The sequence below is a fragment of the Scyliorhinus torazame genome, chromosome 15 (assembly GCF_047496885.1).
Source record: "Scyliorhinus torazame isolate Kashiwa2021f chromosome 15, sScyTor2.1, whole genome shotgun sequence".
NCBI lineage: Eukaryota > Metazoa > Chordata > Chondrichthyes > Carcharhiniformes > Scyliorhinidae > Scyliorhinus > Scyliorhinus torazame.
Window position 1 is genome coordinate 115,967,610 of NC_092721.1, and position 17,320 is coordinate 115,984,929.

Sequence of the window (17,320 nt, forward strand, 5' to 3'; positions counted from 1 at the left end):
GCGCCTCAAAGACACCCTGAAGACTTACCTCAAGAAATGTAACATAGATGTCAATGTCTGGGAGACCCTTGCTCAGGAGAGATGTACTTGGAGGAACCTCGTGACTGAAGGGACACAATTCTTTGAGGACACCAGAGGGCAAGAGGAGGCCCAAAAAAGGTGCCTGAGAAACAAATTCCAGTGATCCACAGTCCAAGGACCAATCCCATCTCCCAGAAACACCTGCCAAGTGTGCAGTGGAAGATGCACCTCCAGGATCTAGCTCATCCGCCTTGCAAGAACCCACAGAACCCATGACCTGTAACATGGAGTTTCTTAGGTGGACAATCATACTCGTTTGCAAGTGATTGATGAAGAAAATGATCCAAAGCCACAGCATTACATCAGTTAGGCATTGTTCAGTTCATCCTACTGTTTTAAGTCTGTTATTTCCAAGTTGGATTCATCTTTTTCTTTACTTTCAATGTTAATTTAATTAAGTTTTGGTCACTCTTTCTAAATTATCCTTCTCCTTCCAGGTTGCTTCGTGGGTCAGCTATGACTCAACTGGTAGCCCAAACGTTGTTACAATTAAGAGATTTAAAGTTGTTATGTTTTGGGACTCTGTCTTTAATTTAGGGTAAAATGAAGGAGGTCATGTAACCTGCTCTGAAGTCTGCCTCATAGCAGACCTGGATGAGAGGCTGTTGAAGATTAAAAGAAAGCGCTTACGTATGTCTTGCTTGGAAGAGTGTATATACTTAGAGACAATGGCGGCAGCATCTATGTGCTCACACTGGATAGATTATGAGTCTGTAAATTTCCATAAGCACAAAGAACAATGGGTTGCAAACTGCTTTAAACTGTCCATTTACATCCAAGGTAAAATAGAGTTGGGTCTCAAAGATAGCGAAACAGCATGTCTACCTAGATACAGGCCTATATGGTTCACATTCCCATGAATATGGGCTTTCAGGGGGAGAAGGTCTAAGATATCCCTGAAAATCCATAAAAGAGGTTAGTCTGCCAAGATCTAAGAGAAGGAGAGCAGCAAGAGGCCAATGGTCTCAAGTGGAAGTTTGCACTCAGGCTGAAAAGACCAAATTTGAGAGGATTTAAATGAGACAGGAAGATGCGCCTAACTCAAGCTTTGGAGGAGGAAACTAAATGGAGGAAAATCGCTCATAATGATACCAAGTCTGGGTTTGAAAGTTGCTAGGCTGGGAGGCGGAAACTAAATGGAGGAAAATCCCTCATAATGACACCAGGGGGGCGATTCTCCAAAATGGAGACCAAGTGTTTGCGCCGTTGTGAACGCTGTCGCATTTCACAACAGTGCGAAACAGGCACGGGGACGACCGATTCTGTCCCCCACAGGGGGCCAGCACAGCGCTGGAGCGGTTCGCGCTGCTCCAGCCTCCCTTCCCAGGGCCAAATGGGCGCCACGCCAACCCGCGCATGCGCAGTTGGGCCATGCCAACCTGTGCATGCGTGGGGGACTTCTTCAGCGCATCGGCCCCGACTCAACATGGCGCCGGTGTTTAGGGGCTGGCCGCGCAACAAAGTAGGCCGGGGGGGGGGGGGGGGGGGAGAGGCCGGCCCACCAATTGGTGGGCCCCGATCGCGGGCCAGTCTCCATCGGAGGCCCCCCCCGGTGAAGGAGTGCTTTTCCCCACCCCACAGGCTGCTCCCCGACCCTTCGCGCAGAGTTCCCGCCGGTAGCGACCAGGGGTGAACGGCGCCGGTGGGACTCTGTTGTATCCGCGTGGCCGCTCGGCCCATTCGGGCCGGAGAATCGGCAGCCCCGCCGATTCCAGCGGTCCGTGGTCGGCGCCACGTCAAACGCGCTGGCGCAAATGGCGCCGATTCTCCGCACCTCGGAGAATCGCGCGCCAGCATCGGGGCATCGTGTCGCGATTGCGGCGATTCTCCGGCCCGGTGCAGGGCTCGGAGAATCCCCCCCCCCCCCCACCCCAAGTCTGGGATTGAAAGTTGCTAGGCTGGGAAAGATCAAAGAACAGAAGTAAACCCCAGGAGTTAAAAACACGAAATGCTGGAAAAGCTCTGCAGATCTGGCAGGATCTGTGGAGTGTGAAACAAAGCTAATGTTTTGAGTCAAACATGACTCTACTTCAGAAATGTATTCTTCCTTCTTCTGAATACAATTTTAATGCATCCTCTTTCTTTTGCCCTACCATCTGTGTCTATGGATTGAACTGCTTAGACTCCATGCTCTGAAATTCCCCCTTTGATCTGCCACTCTTTTCTGAAAAACTTTCCTTAAAATCCACCTCTGACAAAGATTTTGTTCACTCCTCTTGATGTATGTTTCTGTGACTTAGAGGTCCTTTTATTAACTCCTCTGTGAAACACATTTTATATGTTAATGATGCTATCGAATGAAAGTTGCTGCTTTGTTAATAAGTGGAACAAAAAATCAATTGTATAATTTTTTAACAAATGAGTTATTGCAGTTCCTTATCAGTTCAAATTCAACCGCTGACTATGTAAAGCACTAAGAAATAACCAAATGACTTAACAACCACCAGTTCAATTTGTTCTTAATCACATTTTTTAAAAAGGGTAATCTTTTCCTGTCAGGATTATATTTATTTACATTCTACATATCAGTGCACTGTTTTTCATGCCAGATGACAGAGTTAATTTTCATAACAATAATCTACAGAGAGGTCATTTACCTCAGTGCACAAATATATCTCTTTCCTGCATCAGACTACCCACTGACCGTATTGGTATTTGCCCTTTTACCTTTTCAGTGCTTTAACCAAATTCATATTGATTGTTCCATAAATTAACTTTAATCTGAAGTAGCTTCTTCCTTTGTTTATAACTGGTCCTTTAGTGTTCTTCACCTCTCTTGTCATGAACTGGCTCCTCCCCTTGAAATTGTACATCATTCCCCACCCTTTTCATAGAATTTCATAGAATTTACACTGCAGGAGGAGGTCATTCAGCCCATCGAGTCTGCACTGGCCCTTGTAAAGAGCACCCTACTTAAGCCCACGCCTCCATCCTATCCCCATAACCCCACCTAATCTGTTGGACACTCGGGGCAATTTAGCATGGCCAATCCACCTAACCTGCACATCTTTGGACTGTGGTAGGAACCCGGAGCACCCGGAGGAAACCCACGCAGACAAAGAACAAAGAAATGTACAGCACAGGAACAGGCCCTTCGGCCCTCCAAGCCCGTGCCAACCATGCTGCCCGACTAAACTACAATCTTCTACACTTCCTGGGTCCGTATCCCTCTATTCCCATCCTATTCATGTATTTGTCAAGATGCCCCTTAAATGTCACTATCGTCCCTGCTTCCACCACCTCCTCCGGTAGCGAGTTCCAGGCACCCACTACCCTCTGTGTAAAAAACTTGCCTCGTACATCTACTCTAAACCTTGCCCCTCTCACCTTAAACCTATGCCCCCTAGTAATTGACCCCTCTACCCTGGGGAAAAGCCTCTGACTATCCACTCTGTCTCTGCCCCTCATAATTTTGTAGACCTCTATCAGGTCGCCCCTCAACCTCCGTCGTTCCAGTGAGAACAAACCGAGTTTATTCAACTGCTCCTCATAGCTAATGCCCTACATACCAGGCAACATTCTGGTAAATCTCTTCTGCACCCTCTCTAAAGCCTCCACATCCTTCTGGTAGTGTGGCAACCAGAATTGAACACTATACTCCAAGTGTGGCCGAACTAAGGTTCTATACAGCTGCAACATGACTTGCCAATTCTTATACTCAATGCCCCGGCCAATGAAGGCAAGCATGCCGTATGCCTTCTTGACTACCTTCTCCACCTGTGTTGCCCCTTTCAGTGACCTGTGGACCTGTACACCTAGATCTCTCGGACTTTCAATACTCTTGAGGGTTTTACCATTCACTGTATATTCCCTACCTGCATTAGACCTTCCAAAATGCATTACCTCACATTTGTCCGGATTAAACTCCATCTGCCATCTCTCCGCCCAAGTCTCCAAACAATCTAAATCCTGCTGTATCCTCTGACAGTCCTCATCGCTATCCACAATTCCACTAACCTTTGTGTCGTCTGCAAACTTACTAATCAGACCTGTTACATTTTCCTCCAAATCATTTATATATACTACAAACAGCAAAGGTCCCAGCACTGATCCCTGCGGAACACCACTGGTCACAGCCCTCCATTTAGAAAAGCATCATTCCATTGCTACTCTCTGCCTTCTATGACCTAGCCAGTTCTGTATCCACCTTGCCAGCTCACCCCTGATCCCGTGTGACTTCACCTTTTGTACTAGTGTACCATGAGGGACCTTGTCAAAGGCCTTACTGAAGTCCATATAGACAACATCCACTGCCCTACCTGCATCAATCATCTTTGTGACCTCCTCGAAAAACTCTATCAAGTTAGTGAGACATGACCTCCCCTTCACAAAACCATGCTGCCTCTCACTAATACGTTCCCTACCACTGAAGTAAGGCTCACCGGCCTATAGTTCCCTGGATTATCCTTGCTACCCTTCTTAAACAGAGGAACAACATTGGCTATTCTCCAGTCCTCCGGGACATCACCTGAAGACAGTGAGGATCCAAAAATTTCTGTCACGGCCTCAGCAATTTCCTCTCCAGCCTCCTTCAGTATTCTGGGGTAGATCCCATCAGGCCCTGGGGACTTATCTACCTTAATATTTTTTAAGACGCCCAACACCTCATCTTTTTGAATCTCGATGGAACATGCCGGTCCTGAATTCCTTTCAACTGACACTTGAAAGCCTCCCACATGTCAGATGTTGATTTGCCCTCAAACATCTGCCCCCAATCTAGGTTCTTCAGTTCCCGCCTAATATTGTTATAATTAGCCTTCCCACAATTTAGCACATTCACCCTAGGACCACTCTTATCCTTGTCCACCAGCACTTTAAAACTTACTGAATTGTGGTCACTGTTCCCGAAATGCTCCCCTACTGAAACATCTACCACCTGGCCGGGCTCATTCCACAATACCAGGTCCAGTACCGCCCCTTCCCAAGTTGGACTGTCTACATATTGTTTTAAGAAGCCCTCCTGGATGCTCCTTACAAACTCTGCCCCGTCTAAGCCCCTGGCACTAAGTGAGTCCCAGTCAATATTGGGGAAGTTGAAGTCTCCCATCACCACAACCCTGTTGTTTTTACTCTTTTCCAAAATCTGTCTACCTACCTGCTCCTCTATCTCCCGCTGGCTGTTGGGAGGCCTGTAGTAAACCCCCAACATTGTGACTGCACCCTTCTTATTCCTGATCTCTACCCATATAGCCTCACTGCCCTCTGTGATATCCTCCCTAACCAGTAGCGCAACCCCGCCACCCCTTTTACATCCCCCTCTATCCCGCCTGAAACATCTAAATCCTGCAATGTTTAGCTGCCAATCCTGCCCTTCCCTCGACCAGGTCTCTGTAATGGCAACAACATCATAGTTCCAAGTATAATCCAAGCTCTAAGTTCATCTGCCTTACCCGTCATACTTGTTGCATTAAAACATATGCACTTCAGGCCACCAGACCCGCTGTGTTCAGGAACTTCTGCCTGTCTGCTCTGCCTCAGAGCCACACTGTCCCTATTCCCTAGTTCTCCCTCAATGCTCTCACTTTCTGACCTATTGCTCCCGTGCCCACCCCCCTGCCATACTAGTTTAAACCCTCCCGTGTGACACTAGCAAACCTCGCGGCCAGGATACTTATGCCTCTCCAGTTTAGATGCAACCCGTCCTTCTTATATAGGTCACACCTGCCCCGGAAGAGCTCCCAGTGGTCCAGATAACGGAAACCCTCCCTCCTACACCAGCTGTTTAGCCACGTGTTTAGCTGCTCTATCTTCCTATTTCTAGCGTCACTGGCACGTGGCACAGGGAGTAATCCTGAGATTACAACCCTAGAGGTCCTGGGGGAAAAAGTGCAAACTCCACACAGACAGTGAGGCTGGAATTGAACCTGGGTCCCAGGAGCTGTGAAGCACCAGTGCTAACCACTGTGCCACCGTCCGTCAAAGAAACCAAGCTTTGACCCCCTCCGCCCTTGTAAACTACCACCCCATCTAAATTCCCTTTCCTCTCCAAAGACTTGACCATTTTGTTGCTCCTAAATCCTCATGTTAATTGTATATTAATTGTGTTGACTTCTAGACACAATTGTGGCCCCTTAAATAATCACAGACTTAAATATGGTTGTTAGTATAGGATGTGTTTTCTTGTAATCTGTAACTCTGTAAATAAATGCTTACACAAATCTGTATAGCTTGGCTCCAGTTGCATCCTTCACCAGTTGGTTTTCCAGACAAAACTATCCATCTTTCCTGGAACACCATGTATAAAACCCTCAATAAATGACATCCTATCTAACTGTGCTAAAGGCAAGCTATCCCTTCTCGACCTGTCTGCAGCCTTTGACACAATTATTCACACCTTTCTACTCCAATGCCTTTTCACTGCCATCCAGCTAGGTAGGATTGTACTCGGTTGGTTTCATTCTTATCTAAATACCTGCAATGGTTTCTCTTCTCATTCATGCAGTGTGACCTCTGTCAGGGCCTTAAGCTCTGGAATTCGCTCTCTAAACCTCTCCACCTCTCATTCCTCCTAGAAGATATTCCTTAAATCCTATTTCTTTGACCAAGCTTCTGACCACCTGACCTAATATCACTTTATGTGGCTTGGTGTTAAATCTAGTTTTATAGCTATTGTTGGTCTATATAAAGTTTTGACATATGCATCAATAGATGGAGCCACACATTAGAACTGATGCAGGTTCTAAAAGAAAAATACAGTCTTTCGTCTGAATAATCGTAAATTGTTTGAAATATGTTAATTTAAATAAAAGTAATATTGTCACGCAAAGCTTTAATTCATAGTGACTTGGTTTAAATAAAGAAATGCTAATATAATTCTCAAAAGGTTAAAAAGGAAATTACTATTCTTACCTGGTCATCTGTGTGTAAAGTCTGTTCTTGAGGCTTTATTTTAACATATTTGGTCACAGTCTTATCCAATATTTGTGGTTTAGAACCATACTCTGTAAAATTGAACATTCAATTCAGGTATATCAGGTCAGTGCAGTCTGTCGGTAACTACCGTGCGCGCCAATGACTTTAGGTGGTCTGTTATCAATTCAAATGGTGATCGTTAATTTATTGCTGTCACTAGTGGAAGGAAGGAAGTGGTCTTTATGTCAATTATTGATATATTTTATGCATTGGGTTGAAAATAAATTGTAAAAAACAGTTTGCACAGATATTGCAACTTGTTTTGCATCTTTATTGTTGGCACTGTATAACATATGGGAGCAATAGTATTGTTTTGTTTAAACAATGTTTTACCTGTCATACCAAGAAGGCATAAAAAAACTTAAGGAATTAGTTTCTCTTACAAATTCTCTTGTTTAAATTCAGCTTTTTTTAGAATGGACAATTGCTGAACTGATAAAATGGTTGCATATTGATAATTCTGGAAGATTCTACGCCATTCCAAAGAACAAAGCTCATCGTCCTCCTGAAATGCATTGTATGAAGTTCCAGCCAAGTCAACACTAAAGGCAAGTGGATAAGACAGCTGCACCAGCCAGTTCTGGACAGAGGCAGAGCTATTGTGGCTTATCTCCAACATGCTAATTGTTCCACAGTTAACTGCTCAAAAATACAATGGGTTTGTACAACGGTCCTTAGGTGACCTGAAACCACCCTGTCACATGAGTGTTATTTGAGCTCTTCAAATTGCTCTAATTATGCAGCTTTTGGATTGTCTTCAGTTGTGGTTTAACCTCAGAAGAGAAAACCAGACTCCAGGCTCGCAGTCTGCCTCTGACCTCCATCTCTCTCAAAGTCAGATCTCCAGAAAGAATCCTGTCTTTTGCCAGAGTGAACTAATTCTGAGAATACAAGAAAACTTTGCTGCATTTTCAATCTGCAACTGAGTCCCTAGGACCAAAACCAGGATGCTGCCATACAACACTACCTGAAAGAACGTTCATTGGACATTGACTTACTGAACTCTACTCATGTGAATTAATGCCAATGCCGTTTGATTTTTTTTAAAAAGTAACTCGCAATTTGTAACTTCTTTCGCTGCCTTTCTACCTTGTATGTTTGTGAGTGTGAATGTGTGTTGCGATCCATCGCTCGAGCTGTGAATATGTTAATAAATCCTAATTTTGTTTCACCTTAAAGAATTTGCTGGGGGTTATTTTTGACACTGGACCGCATAAACCAGGGTTTGGGAAACGCACAACGGCCCATTTCAACAAGGGAGAGGATACAAAGGGTAACAAATTAAATTAGAAATTAAAACTATTGCTGTCATGGACAGAAGAAGGGAACAGTAATAATAATTTAAGTCACCTCACTCGCATGTCGGTAATATACCACACATTGTTTAATTGGCAATTTAACAAGGTCACCGCAGCATTTATTTTAAAATGAGCTCAGCCAAGACAATATAGTCCATTGTGCTTTTATAAACAGTTGGGCATCAGCACACATAGGTGTAATGCTGTTACATAAATAGAACCGACAACAAGACTATTGTACTGAATGGGTTCGTTTTCACTGCAACAAGATACACAACAAGGAAAGACACAAGGGAATCATTGCAGTGGTTACCAAGGTCACTCAAAGGTTAAGCATGGCCTCAGTTAAAATGTTTTATCTTTGTTTTCAACTGCCTTGCTCTCCTGTCCCTGTAATCACCCCCAGTCCCACAATCATCTAATTCTGGCCTCCTGAGCAATTCTGATTTTAATCACTCCACCACTATGTCTTCAGATACCAAATTCCTAAAGTCTGGAATTCGCTTCCTAAACTTCTTTTGTTCTTTCCTTAGAATGTTCCTTAAAATCCACATCTTAAATCAAACTTCCCAATATTGTCATTAGTGGCCCAGTGTGCCAAATGATAACATTATTACGAAACAACTTGGGATGTTTATTATGTTAAAGGTGCTAAATAATTAGAAGTTGTTGTTTCACCTAAACAAAACCACATATATATTAGACAATAAGTTTTGCTATCCATTTTGTTAATAAATTGTTATGTGGACCGATTTTCACTGTAAAATGTAGGATTACACGGGTTTCATGAGTCCCAGCAATGTCACAAACATTTTTAGTCCAGTTTCAAAATCATATAATTAAGCTAAACGTGAATTTGAAAAATTAAATTCAAAATCACAAATCATTTAGAGGCAACTATCAATAACTAGATTGGTACATTTAATTTAATTGTTTATGAAGATAACCAATAACCAATAAAATAAATGACAACAACATGTGGGATCTGGAAAACATATTTGAAATAGCATCAGTTAGAATACCTTTGAAAAAATTTGATGCTGAGGTCAGATTTTTCAGATTTATCAAACAGTTCATTGTTAATTTCATGGGTTGGATTCTCTGCTACTCAACGCTAGAATCGTGACTGGGCGGAGAATATCGGGTAATCCAAAAATCGGGATTTGCGCCAGCCGTCGATTCCGACGCCATGCTCCAGTCCCCCATTGGTGGAACTAATCATGTGTGCGCAGCGCACCGGCTGGCCCATGCAAAAACATAATTTGCATGGATTTAAATATCATTAACGGGTTGGACACTGTATGCTCCACCCCTCTGAGATGCTCCGCCCCTCTCAGGCGAGAGGGGCGAGAGTCACGCTCACAAGTTGTAGGGATTTACAAGCGGGGTCTGGGCGCTCTGGCTGTTGAGGGAGAGCTAGAAGGTAAGAAAACTTTCTAAACCTGTCAAGCTTGGTGGGGGCAGGCTACCTGGGTTGCAGGGAGCAGCGGGGAACGACTGGTGCCACATCCATGCGCTCGGGATCTCTCCCTTGGGATGGGGGTGGGCTGGCTCAGACCTCCATTGCTGTAGTATGTTACTTAAATGTACCTCTTTGATACAACTTACAAGCTCCTGGCTGTTCACACGTCACTGATCGCTGTATCCTGTAAATGCTCAGAGAGCCACTGATCATGTTGGAACCCACCCAGTCCACACACCATGCCCCCACCCCCCAGAAACACTGTACCCCAGCAGTGTCAGCACCAGGATGCACATGGTCATGCTCAGTCATTAGTCCTCCCCTCCCCCCCCCCCCCCCCCCAGGTGTTGCCACTCCTCAGAAGCGCAGCCCCACTGCAGAGGGAGAAGGGGATTATCAGAGCTCATCACAACCAAACACCTTTGGAACCCTCCCTAGCACACTGGCCCTCTCAGAGAAGAGAATTCGCCAGTGACACTATCAGTCAGCCCACCCATGAGGATCACGAGCTGTCTCCAAGCCCTGCCTGTCCACCAAGCCCCTGATCCCATGCGTCCTGCCCCAAGCCAGGAAACCTGACCAGCTCTCTGTCGCACCCAGTGTATAACACCAAGGCAGCACATCACACCGCAGCAATGCTCTCAGCAAACACGCATCTCCCTCACTCACCCCCAGCTGTGGGACCAGCCAATATACAAGCCTCTTCGCATGGAGGTGACTGACAGCACACGTTGACCATCCCCATCACACCTGTGGCTCACCTAGCACTGTGGGGTATGGAGGACACCCCTCCCTGCGGCTGCCAAGGGGAAGGTCGCCCTGAACCTTTATGCCTCTAGCTCATTCTAGGGTTTGAGCAGGGATCTTGCAAACATCCACACACTCATGTATCTGAGCTGTGATGGATGCCCAATGCGCCAGGGCATTGGACACATCACTTTCAATCTGGACCAGGTCCACAAAGGTGCCCAGCCTAAGGAGGTCATTCAGCTTCTTTCGGCATTGCATGCCGTTCTTCCTGGTGGTGCTCGCAGCACTGACTGCCTCTGCCACCCCTCCCAGCCGCTATTCAGGAGGGCAGGCTTGAGCCTGCGGCCCACCGTGGGGAGAGGGTGCCCCTCCTCTCCTCAATGGCATCAAGCAGTTGGTCCACTTCAGATTCCCAAAATCAGGGGACAGGTCTTCTCTGAGCCATCTTCTTTGCTGGTGTGTGGTGAGTGGAGCGCTTATAAGGAGCTCTAGCTTGTCAGGTTCTTCAATGTAAATTCCGTTTCCAGCGATTCCGATGTCAGCGGAGATGGGAATTGCTTCCAATTCATGTGGACAGTGTGTTGGCCCATTTGCATCTCCTGAATTTCAGATCAAACATTCCCCCTCGCTCACAATTCAGTTCGGGCGGCACCACTTAAGTCTCCCAAACAGAGAATCCAGCCCCATGTTTAAATTTTATAACCAAATTTTCACATCAAAAATCAGAAGACCAGGAAGTAAAAGAAAACAGTATATTAAGTAAATGAATAGAAAGCGATCTCCACCCACTCAACCTCTAACAGACAGCGAATAACAACAGCTTTGTTATTATTTCCCCTTGTGGGGCAGATTCAATTTTGAAACCTGTTGCACTGCAAGGAAGCTCCTCAGCTAACAGCAATGGAACAAACACCAGCTACAGCTTCACAGCAAATCCAACATAGGAACACGTTTTGAATGTTTTTTTTCCCATAAATTTAGAGTACCTAATTAATTTTTTCCAATTAAGGGGCAATTTAGCATGGTCAATCCACCTACCCTGCACATTTTTGGGTTGTGGGGGCGAAACCCACGCAAACACGGGGAGAATGTGCAAACTCCACACGGACAGTGACCCAGAGCCGTGATCGAACCTGGGACCGCAGCGCCGTGAGGCCGCAGTGCTAACCCACTGCGCCACCGTGCTGCCCTCCACGTCTTGAATGTTGATGCGCAAACATCCGATCTAGAAAAGTTCATTAATAACAAAGTACTTGACTTCCAGTGGCGGCCATGGAGTGAGTGGTCGCACATTTGGCTCAAGCCGGATTTGAGGGTCTTTTCCTGCCCGACTGGCATAGTATTTGAGGGAAAACGGTACAGGAGTGCCAGGGGAAGGTAATACTTCTTTGGTGTGGCTGGTGGATGGATCTGCGGACAAGGAGTGGTGAAGGAAAGATAGAGCAGCAGGAGCAGGATAGTCTTTGTGGTGCTCCACAGGTAAAGATGGCAGAGGACAAGGGGTTGGGGAGGCGCTGCCCGCCCAGTGGTCAACGGAGCAGTTGGTAGAGTTTCTGAATAATAGGTTGCTGTAACAGAGGAAAGAGGCCCTGGAAGACCCGGCCAAAGTGTTGGAACCACTGAAATCTGGGATCGAGCAAGCTGAGCAGAGGCTGGAGTCCCAGGGCCAGGAAGTGGAGGAGGCGGTGGGGAGCACGAAGACCAGCTGGCCTCATTGGTGGCAGAGGTGGGAGTGGTGCAAGAGAACCAGGTGAGGCTGAGGGAGAAAGTGGAAGATCTGGAGAAACGCTCCAGGAGGCTGAATGTAAGGATTGTCAGGAGTCGGCATTAAAGGTGTAGAGGGCACGGTGCATGTGCCGAGGATTCTGGAGAGATTGATGGGGAAGGGGCCTTTGATCGGCCTCTGGGGATGTACCGAGCGCACAAGGCGCTGAAGAGAAAGCCACAGGTGGGCGAGCCGCCGAGGGTGATGGTGGTGCAGTTGCACTGCTTTCTGGACAAGGAGAAGATCCTTTGATGGGCGAGGCAGACCAGGAAATGTACTTGGGAATGAAATGCGCTGAGGGTGTACCAGGACTTGGGTGCGGAGCTGGCAAAGAGGAGGGTCAGGTTTAACCGGATTAAGGCTGCCCTCTTTGAAAAGGGGGTGAAGTTTGGAGTATTATACCCAGCCCGCCTGTGGATGACTTTCCAGAAACGAGAAATTTATTTCGCACACCAGAGGTGGCGTTGGAATTTCTGAGGGACAAAGGACTGGGAGGAGTATGAGGACATTGAACTTTGGAGGAGTTTTGTGCGCTTTTTAAAGTGTTTGGTGGTGGGTTTTCTGGGGCATGTCTTTGCGGGGAGCAGTGTGCCTTTTGTTACTCTTTAGGGGTCGACAGTTGGGATGGTCAGGGGTGGGGGGACCTGTAAGGAGGAGGGGCAGTTAGAGACCTTGGGTGGTGACCACCATGCTAGCTGGGCAGGCTAGTTAACAGGAGTGAAATGGGGGGTTGCCAGGATGAAGGCGTTGGGTGGGAGTGTGTGCGGGGGGGGGGGGGGGGGGGTGAAGTTGTTTTTTTGTTTGAGGGTGAGGGAGGGGAGGTTGCTGAGATGGGTGCTGTTTGTGTGGTACTGTTGCAGAGGGACCGATGCTGGTGGACATCCAGGGGCGGGCCTGGAGGGTCGCAAGCCGGGGGCTGACTCAAAAAGGGGTATGGCTGATCAGCAGGGGATGGGGACAGGTAGCCTCCTGACCAGGCTGGTCACGTGGAACGTGAGGGGATTGAATGGCCAGTTAAATGGTCACGTGCGTTCAAGCACCTGAGGAGTTTGAAGGTGGACGTGGCATTTTTGCAGAAGACGCACCTGAAGTTGGGAGTCCAGACAAGGCTGAGAAAGGGGTGGGTGGGGCAGGTGTTCCATTCGGGCTGGATATGAAGACGAGAGGGGTGCCATGTTGGTTAATAAGCAGGTTGCGTTCGAGGCAGGGACTATTGTGGCCGATCCGGGGGGATAGAGATGGGGGGGGACCTTTGTGATGGTTAGTGGGAAGTTGGAGGGGATGCCGGTGGTTCTGGTAAACGTTTATGCCCCAAATTGGATGACGTGGATTTTATGAGGTGGGTGTTACGGAGGATCCCGGACTTGGACTCGCATCGATTGATTAAGGGGGTGAGTTTAACACGGTCATAGATCCGAACTATGACCGGTCGAGTCCCAAGTCGTCGAAGGTGTCAGCAGTGGCAAGGGAGTTGAGGGGGTTTATGGAGTGCATGGGAGGGGTGGACCCGTGGAGATTTGGGAGGCTGAGGCAGAAGGAATTTTCATACTTCTCCCATGTGCATCGGGTGTACTCCCAGTTTCATTTTTTTGGGTTGGACAAGATCCTGCTGGCGGCGGTGGCCAACTCGGTAGTATTTGGCGATTGTGGTTTCCAACCACGCATTGGGTGGATTTGCGGGTGGCTCACGGGGGCGGGGGAATGGCCACAGTGAAGGCTGGATTTGGGATTGCTGGCGGATGAGGAGGTATATGAGCGGGTGAGGGCTGCCATTCGGGGCTACACGGAGTTGAAGGACACAGGGGAGATCACAGCCATCGCACTCTGGGTGGCACTCAAGGCCGTAGTCAGGGGGGAGTTCATATTAAATCGGGCGCATAGGGAGAAAACGGAGGGGGAGGAGAGGGCAAAGCTGGAGGATGTGCATGAGTACGGGGAAAAGGCGCGTAGGATGTTGGTCCATCAGTTGAGAAAGGAGGAGGCGATGAGGGAGACCGATAGAGTTAGGGATGATTAGGGTAAGGTGGTGATGGACCCGAAGGGGGTGAATGGGGTGTTCGAGGCCTTTTATAGGAGACTCTATGAGTCGGAGCCCCCAACTGGGAAGAGGGGATGTGGCGGTTCCCAAAGTGGGCTAGTTCAGGGACTGGGGGCCTAATTGGGTTGAGGGAGGTGATGGAGAGTATGGGGTTGCCGCAGGCAAGGAAGGCCCCGGTGCTAGATGGGTCCCTGGTAGAGTTTTATAAAAAGTTGGGGGCGGACCTGGGGCCGCTGCTGGTGAGACCGTACAATGAAGTCAGGGAGAGGGGGGAACTCCCCCCTATATTGTCGCAGGCTCCCATCTCCCTGATTTTGCAGAGGGACAAGAACCCTGAGCAGTGTGGGTCCATATCACTATTGAATGTGGTCGACAGGTTACTGCCGAAGGTGTTGACATCGTGAATTGAGGACTGTATGTCGGGGGTGATAGGCGAAGATCAGACAGATTTTGTGAAGTGGAGGCAGTTGGCGGCGAATGTGAGGAGGCTACTCAATGTAATCATGATGCCATCAGAGGGGTAGGAGGTGGAGGTAGTAGTGGCGAAGAAGGCTTTCGATCGGGTGGAGTGGTCATATTTGTTGGAGGTGCTGGGGTGTTCAGGTTCGGACAGGGGTTTGTGGATTGGGAACGGTTGTTGTATAGGACGCTGGTCGCGAGTGTACAGACGAACCCAGTGAGTTCAGGGTACTTTGGGCGGCATTGTGGGACGAGGCAGGGATGCCCACTCTCCCCGTCGCTTTTCGCCTCCGCAATAGAGCTGCTGGCAATGGCACTCAGGGCACCGAGGGACTGGAGGGGGATTGTGCGGAGAGGGGGGGGGGGGGGGGTTCAAACACAGGGTCTCATTGTATGCGGAAGACCTGTTGTTGTATATTCCGGACCCGTGGAAAATTGTTCAGTTAAGATCTGTTCACAAAAAGCAGGCCAAATCAATCCAATCTGGTCAATCACCACCCCATCAGCCTATGAAGTGGTGGAAGTGTCATCGGTGGTGCTATCAAGTGGCACATATTCAGCAATAACCTACTCACTGATGCTCAGTTTGGGTTCCGCCAATCCCACTCAGTACCAGACTTTATTACAATCTTGCCCAAGGTGAGGTCTTTAAGGTTCTACCATTTAGTTCACATTGTCTCTCCCCATCCTTATCAAAATTTATCACTTCACATTTCTTTTGTGGTGTCACAAGCTTTGTGCTTGTGTGCTTGAAGGGCGGTATTTTTCTCATAATACTCTTCAATATCTTGACAGAAATTCCCCCTACCAAGGTGGCTACAAGAAATCAACCTGGAAGTCATATGACAGACTGAGGAAAAACCCTATCAGGAATCAATGCAAGAAAGTCAATCGTATAACCTTACAAGACTATATAAGCCGAGTCCTGTTAGGTATGGATGCCAATTTGGTGAGGATTTGCTATGTACAGACAATGTGTTTGTGGCTGACCTTGGACTCTTCGAAAACAATGATTTGGATTGAATTTCGTCTTGTATGGAAACCTGCTCTGGTACTCTGACCTTCTTCGTCGGTGTAGAGTTTTCCAGCACAGAAAGAGGCCCTGCGGCCCATCCAGTCTGTGCCAGCCATCAAGCACCTATCTATTCTAATCCCATTTTCCAGCACTTGGTCTGCAGCCTTGTATGCTCTGGGGCGTCATTCTCCGACCCCCTGCCGGGTCGGAGAATGGCCGTTGGCCGCCGCGAATCCCGCCCCCGCCGAAGTCTCCTGTACCGGAGATTGGGCGGGGGCGGGAATCGGGCCGCGCCGGTTGGCGGGACCCCCTGCTCAATTCTCCGGCCCGGATGGGCCGAAGTCCCGCCCAGAAATTGCCTGTCCCGTCGACGTAAATCAAAGCTGGTATTTACGGGCGGGACCAGGTGGCGTGGGCAGGCTCTGGGGTCCTGGGGGGGGCGCGGGGCGATCTGACCCCGGGGGGTGCCCCCACGGTGGCCTGGCCCGCGATCGGGGCCCATCGATCCGCGGGCGGGCCTGTGCCGTGGGGGCACTCTTTCCCTTCCGCCTCCGCCACGGCCGCCACCATGGCGGAGGCGGAAGAGACTCTCCCCACTGCGCATGCGCGGGAAACTGTCGGCGGCCGCTGACGCTCCCGCGCATGCACCGCATTTCCACGCCAGCTGGCGGGGCACCAAACGCCATTTCCGCCAGCTGGCAGGGCAACAAACGCCATTTCCGCCAGCTGGCGGGGCGGAAATCCCTCCGGCGCCGGCCTAGCCCCTCAATGTTGGGGCTCGGCCCCCAAAGATACGGCGCATTCCGCACCTTTGGGCCGGTGCGATGCCCGTCTGATTGGCGCCGTTTTTGGCGCCAGTCAGCGGACATCGCGCCGTTGGGGGAGAATTTCGCCCCTGGTGTTTCAAGAGCTCATTTAAATGCTTCTTAAATATTGTGAGGGTTCCCTCCACCGTGGCCGGAAATGATATCACTACCCCCCTCACTACCGCCTTCAGGGCCTCCCATACCACCACCTGTGATACTTTCCCTGTACAGTTAAAGTCCACGTAATCCTCAATCACTTTCTCGATCTTCTCACGAAAACTTCGGTCTCTCATCAACCCCGCATCTATTCTCCACCCCGGCCTCTGTGCTACCCCCTTCTCCAGCACCATGTCCACCCAATGCGCGCATGATCTGAGGTCGCTCTCGCTGAATACTCTGATCCTCTGACTCCCACCAGCAATGCCTTCCCTACTACGAAAAAGTCTATCATCGAATAAACCTTGTGAACCAAGGAAAAAAACAAATATTCCCTCTCCCTCGGGAGCAAGAACCTCCATGGGTCAATTTCCCTCATAAGCACCCCCCCCCCCCACCCCCGGAAAGCGAGCACGGCTGTGACCTATACATCCTTGGCTCTTGTACCAGATTCAAATCCCCTCTCACTATTAGCTCATGCGAATCCAAGTCCAGAATGGCCCCAAGCACCGAACTCACAAATCCTGCACCATTCCAGTTAGGACCACACACACTTGCCAAAGCCACCAACCTCCCTT

At 48.7% G+C, this 17,320-nt stretch overlaps 1 protein-coding gene across 2 annotated transcripts in view; it reads right to left on the bottom strand.

Annotated features, from left to right (window-relative positions):
* Window positions 1-17,320, bottom strand: part of chst10 (carbohydrate sulfotransferase 10) — a 98,153-nt gene that overhangs the window by 46,769 nt on the left and 34,064 nt on the right. For both annotated transcript variants that reach the window (XM_072476600.1, XM_072476599.1), the window contains exon 3: window positions 6,931-7,022. In XM_072476600.1, coding sequence (XP_072332701.1) covers window positions 6,931-7,022 — 92 coding nt within the window. The remainder of the gene's footprint in view (window positions 1-6,930; window positions 7,023-17,320) is intronic.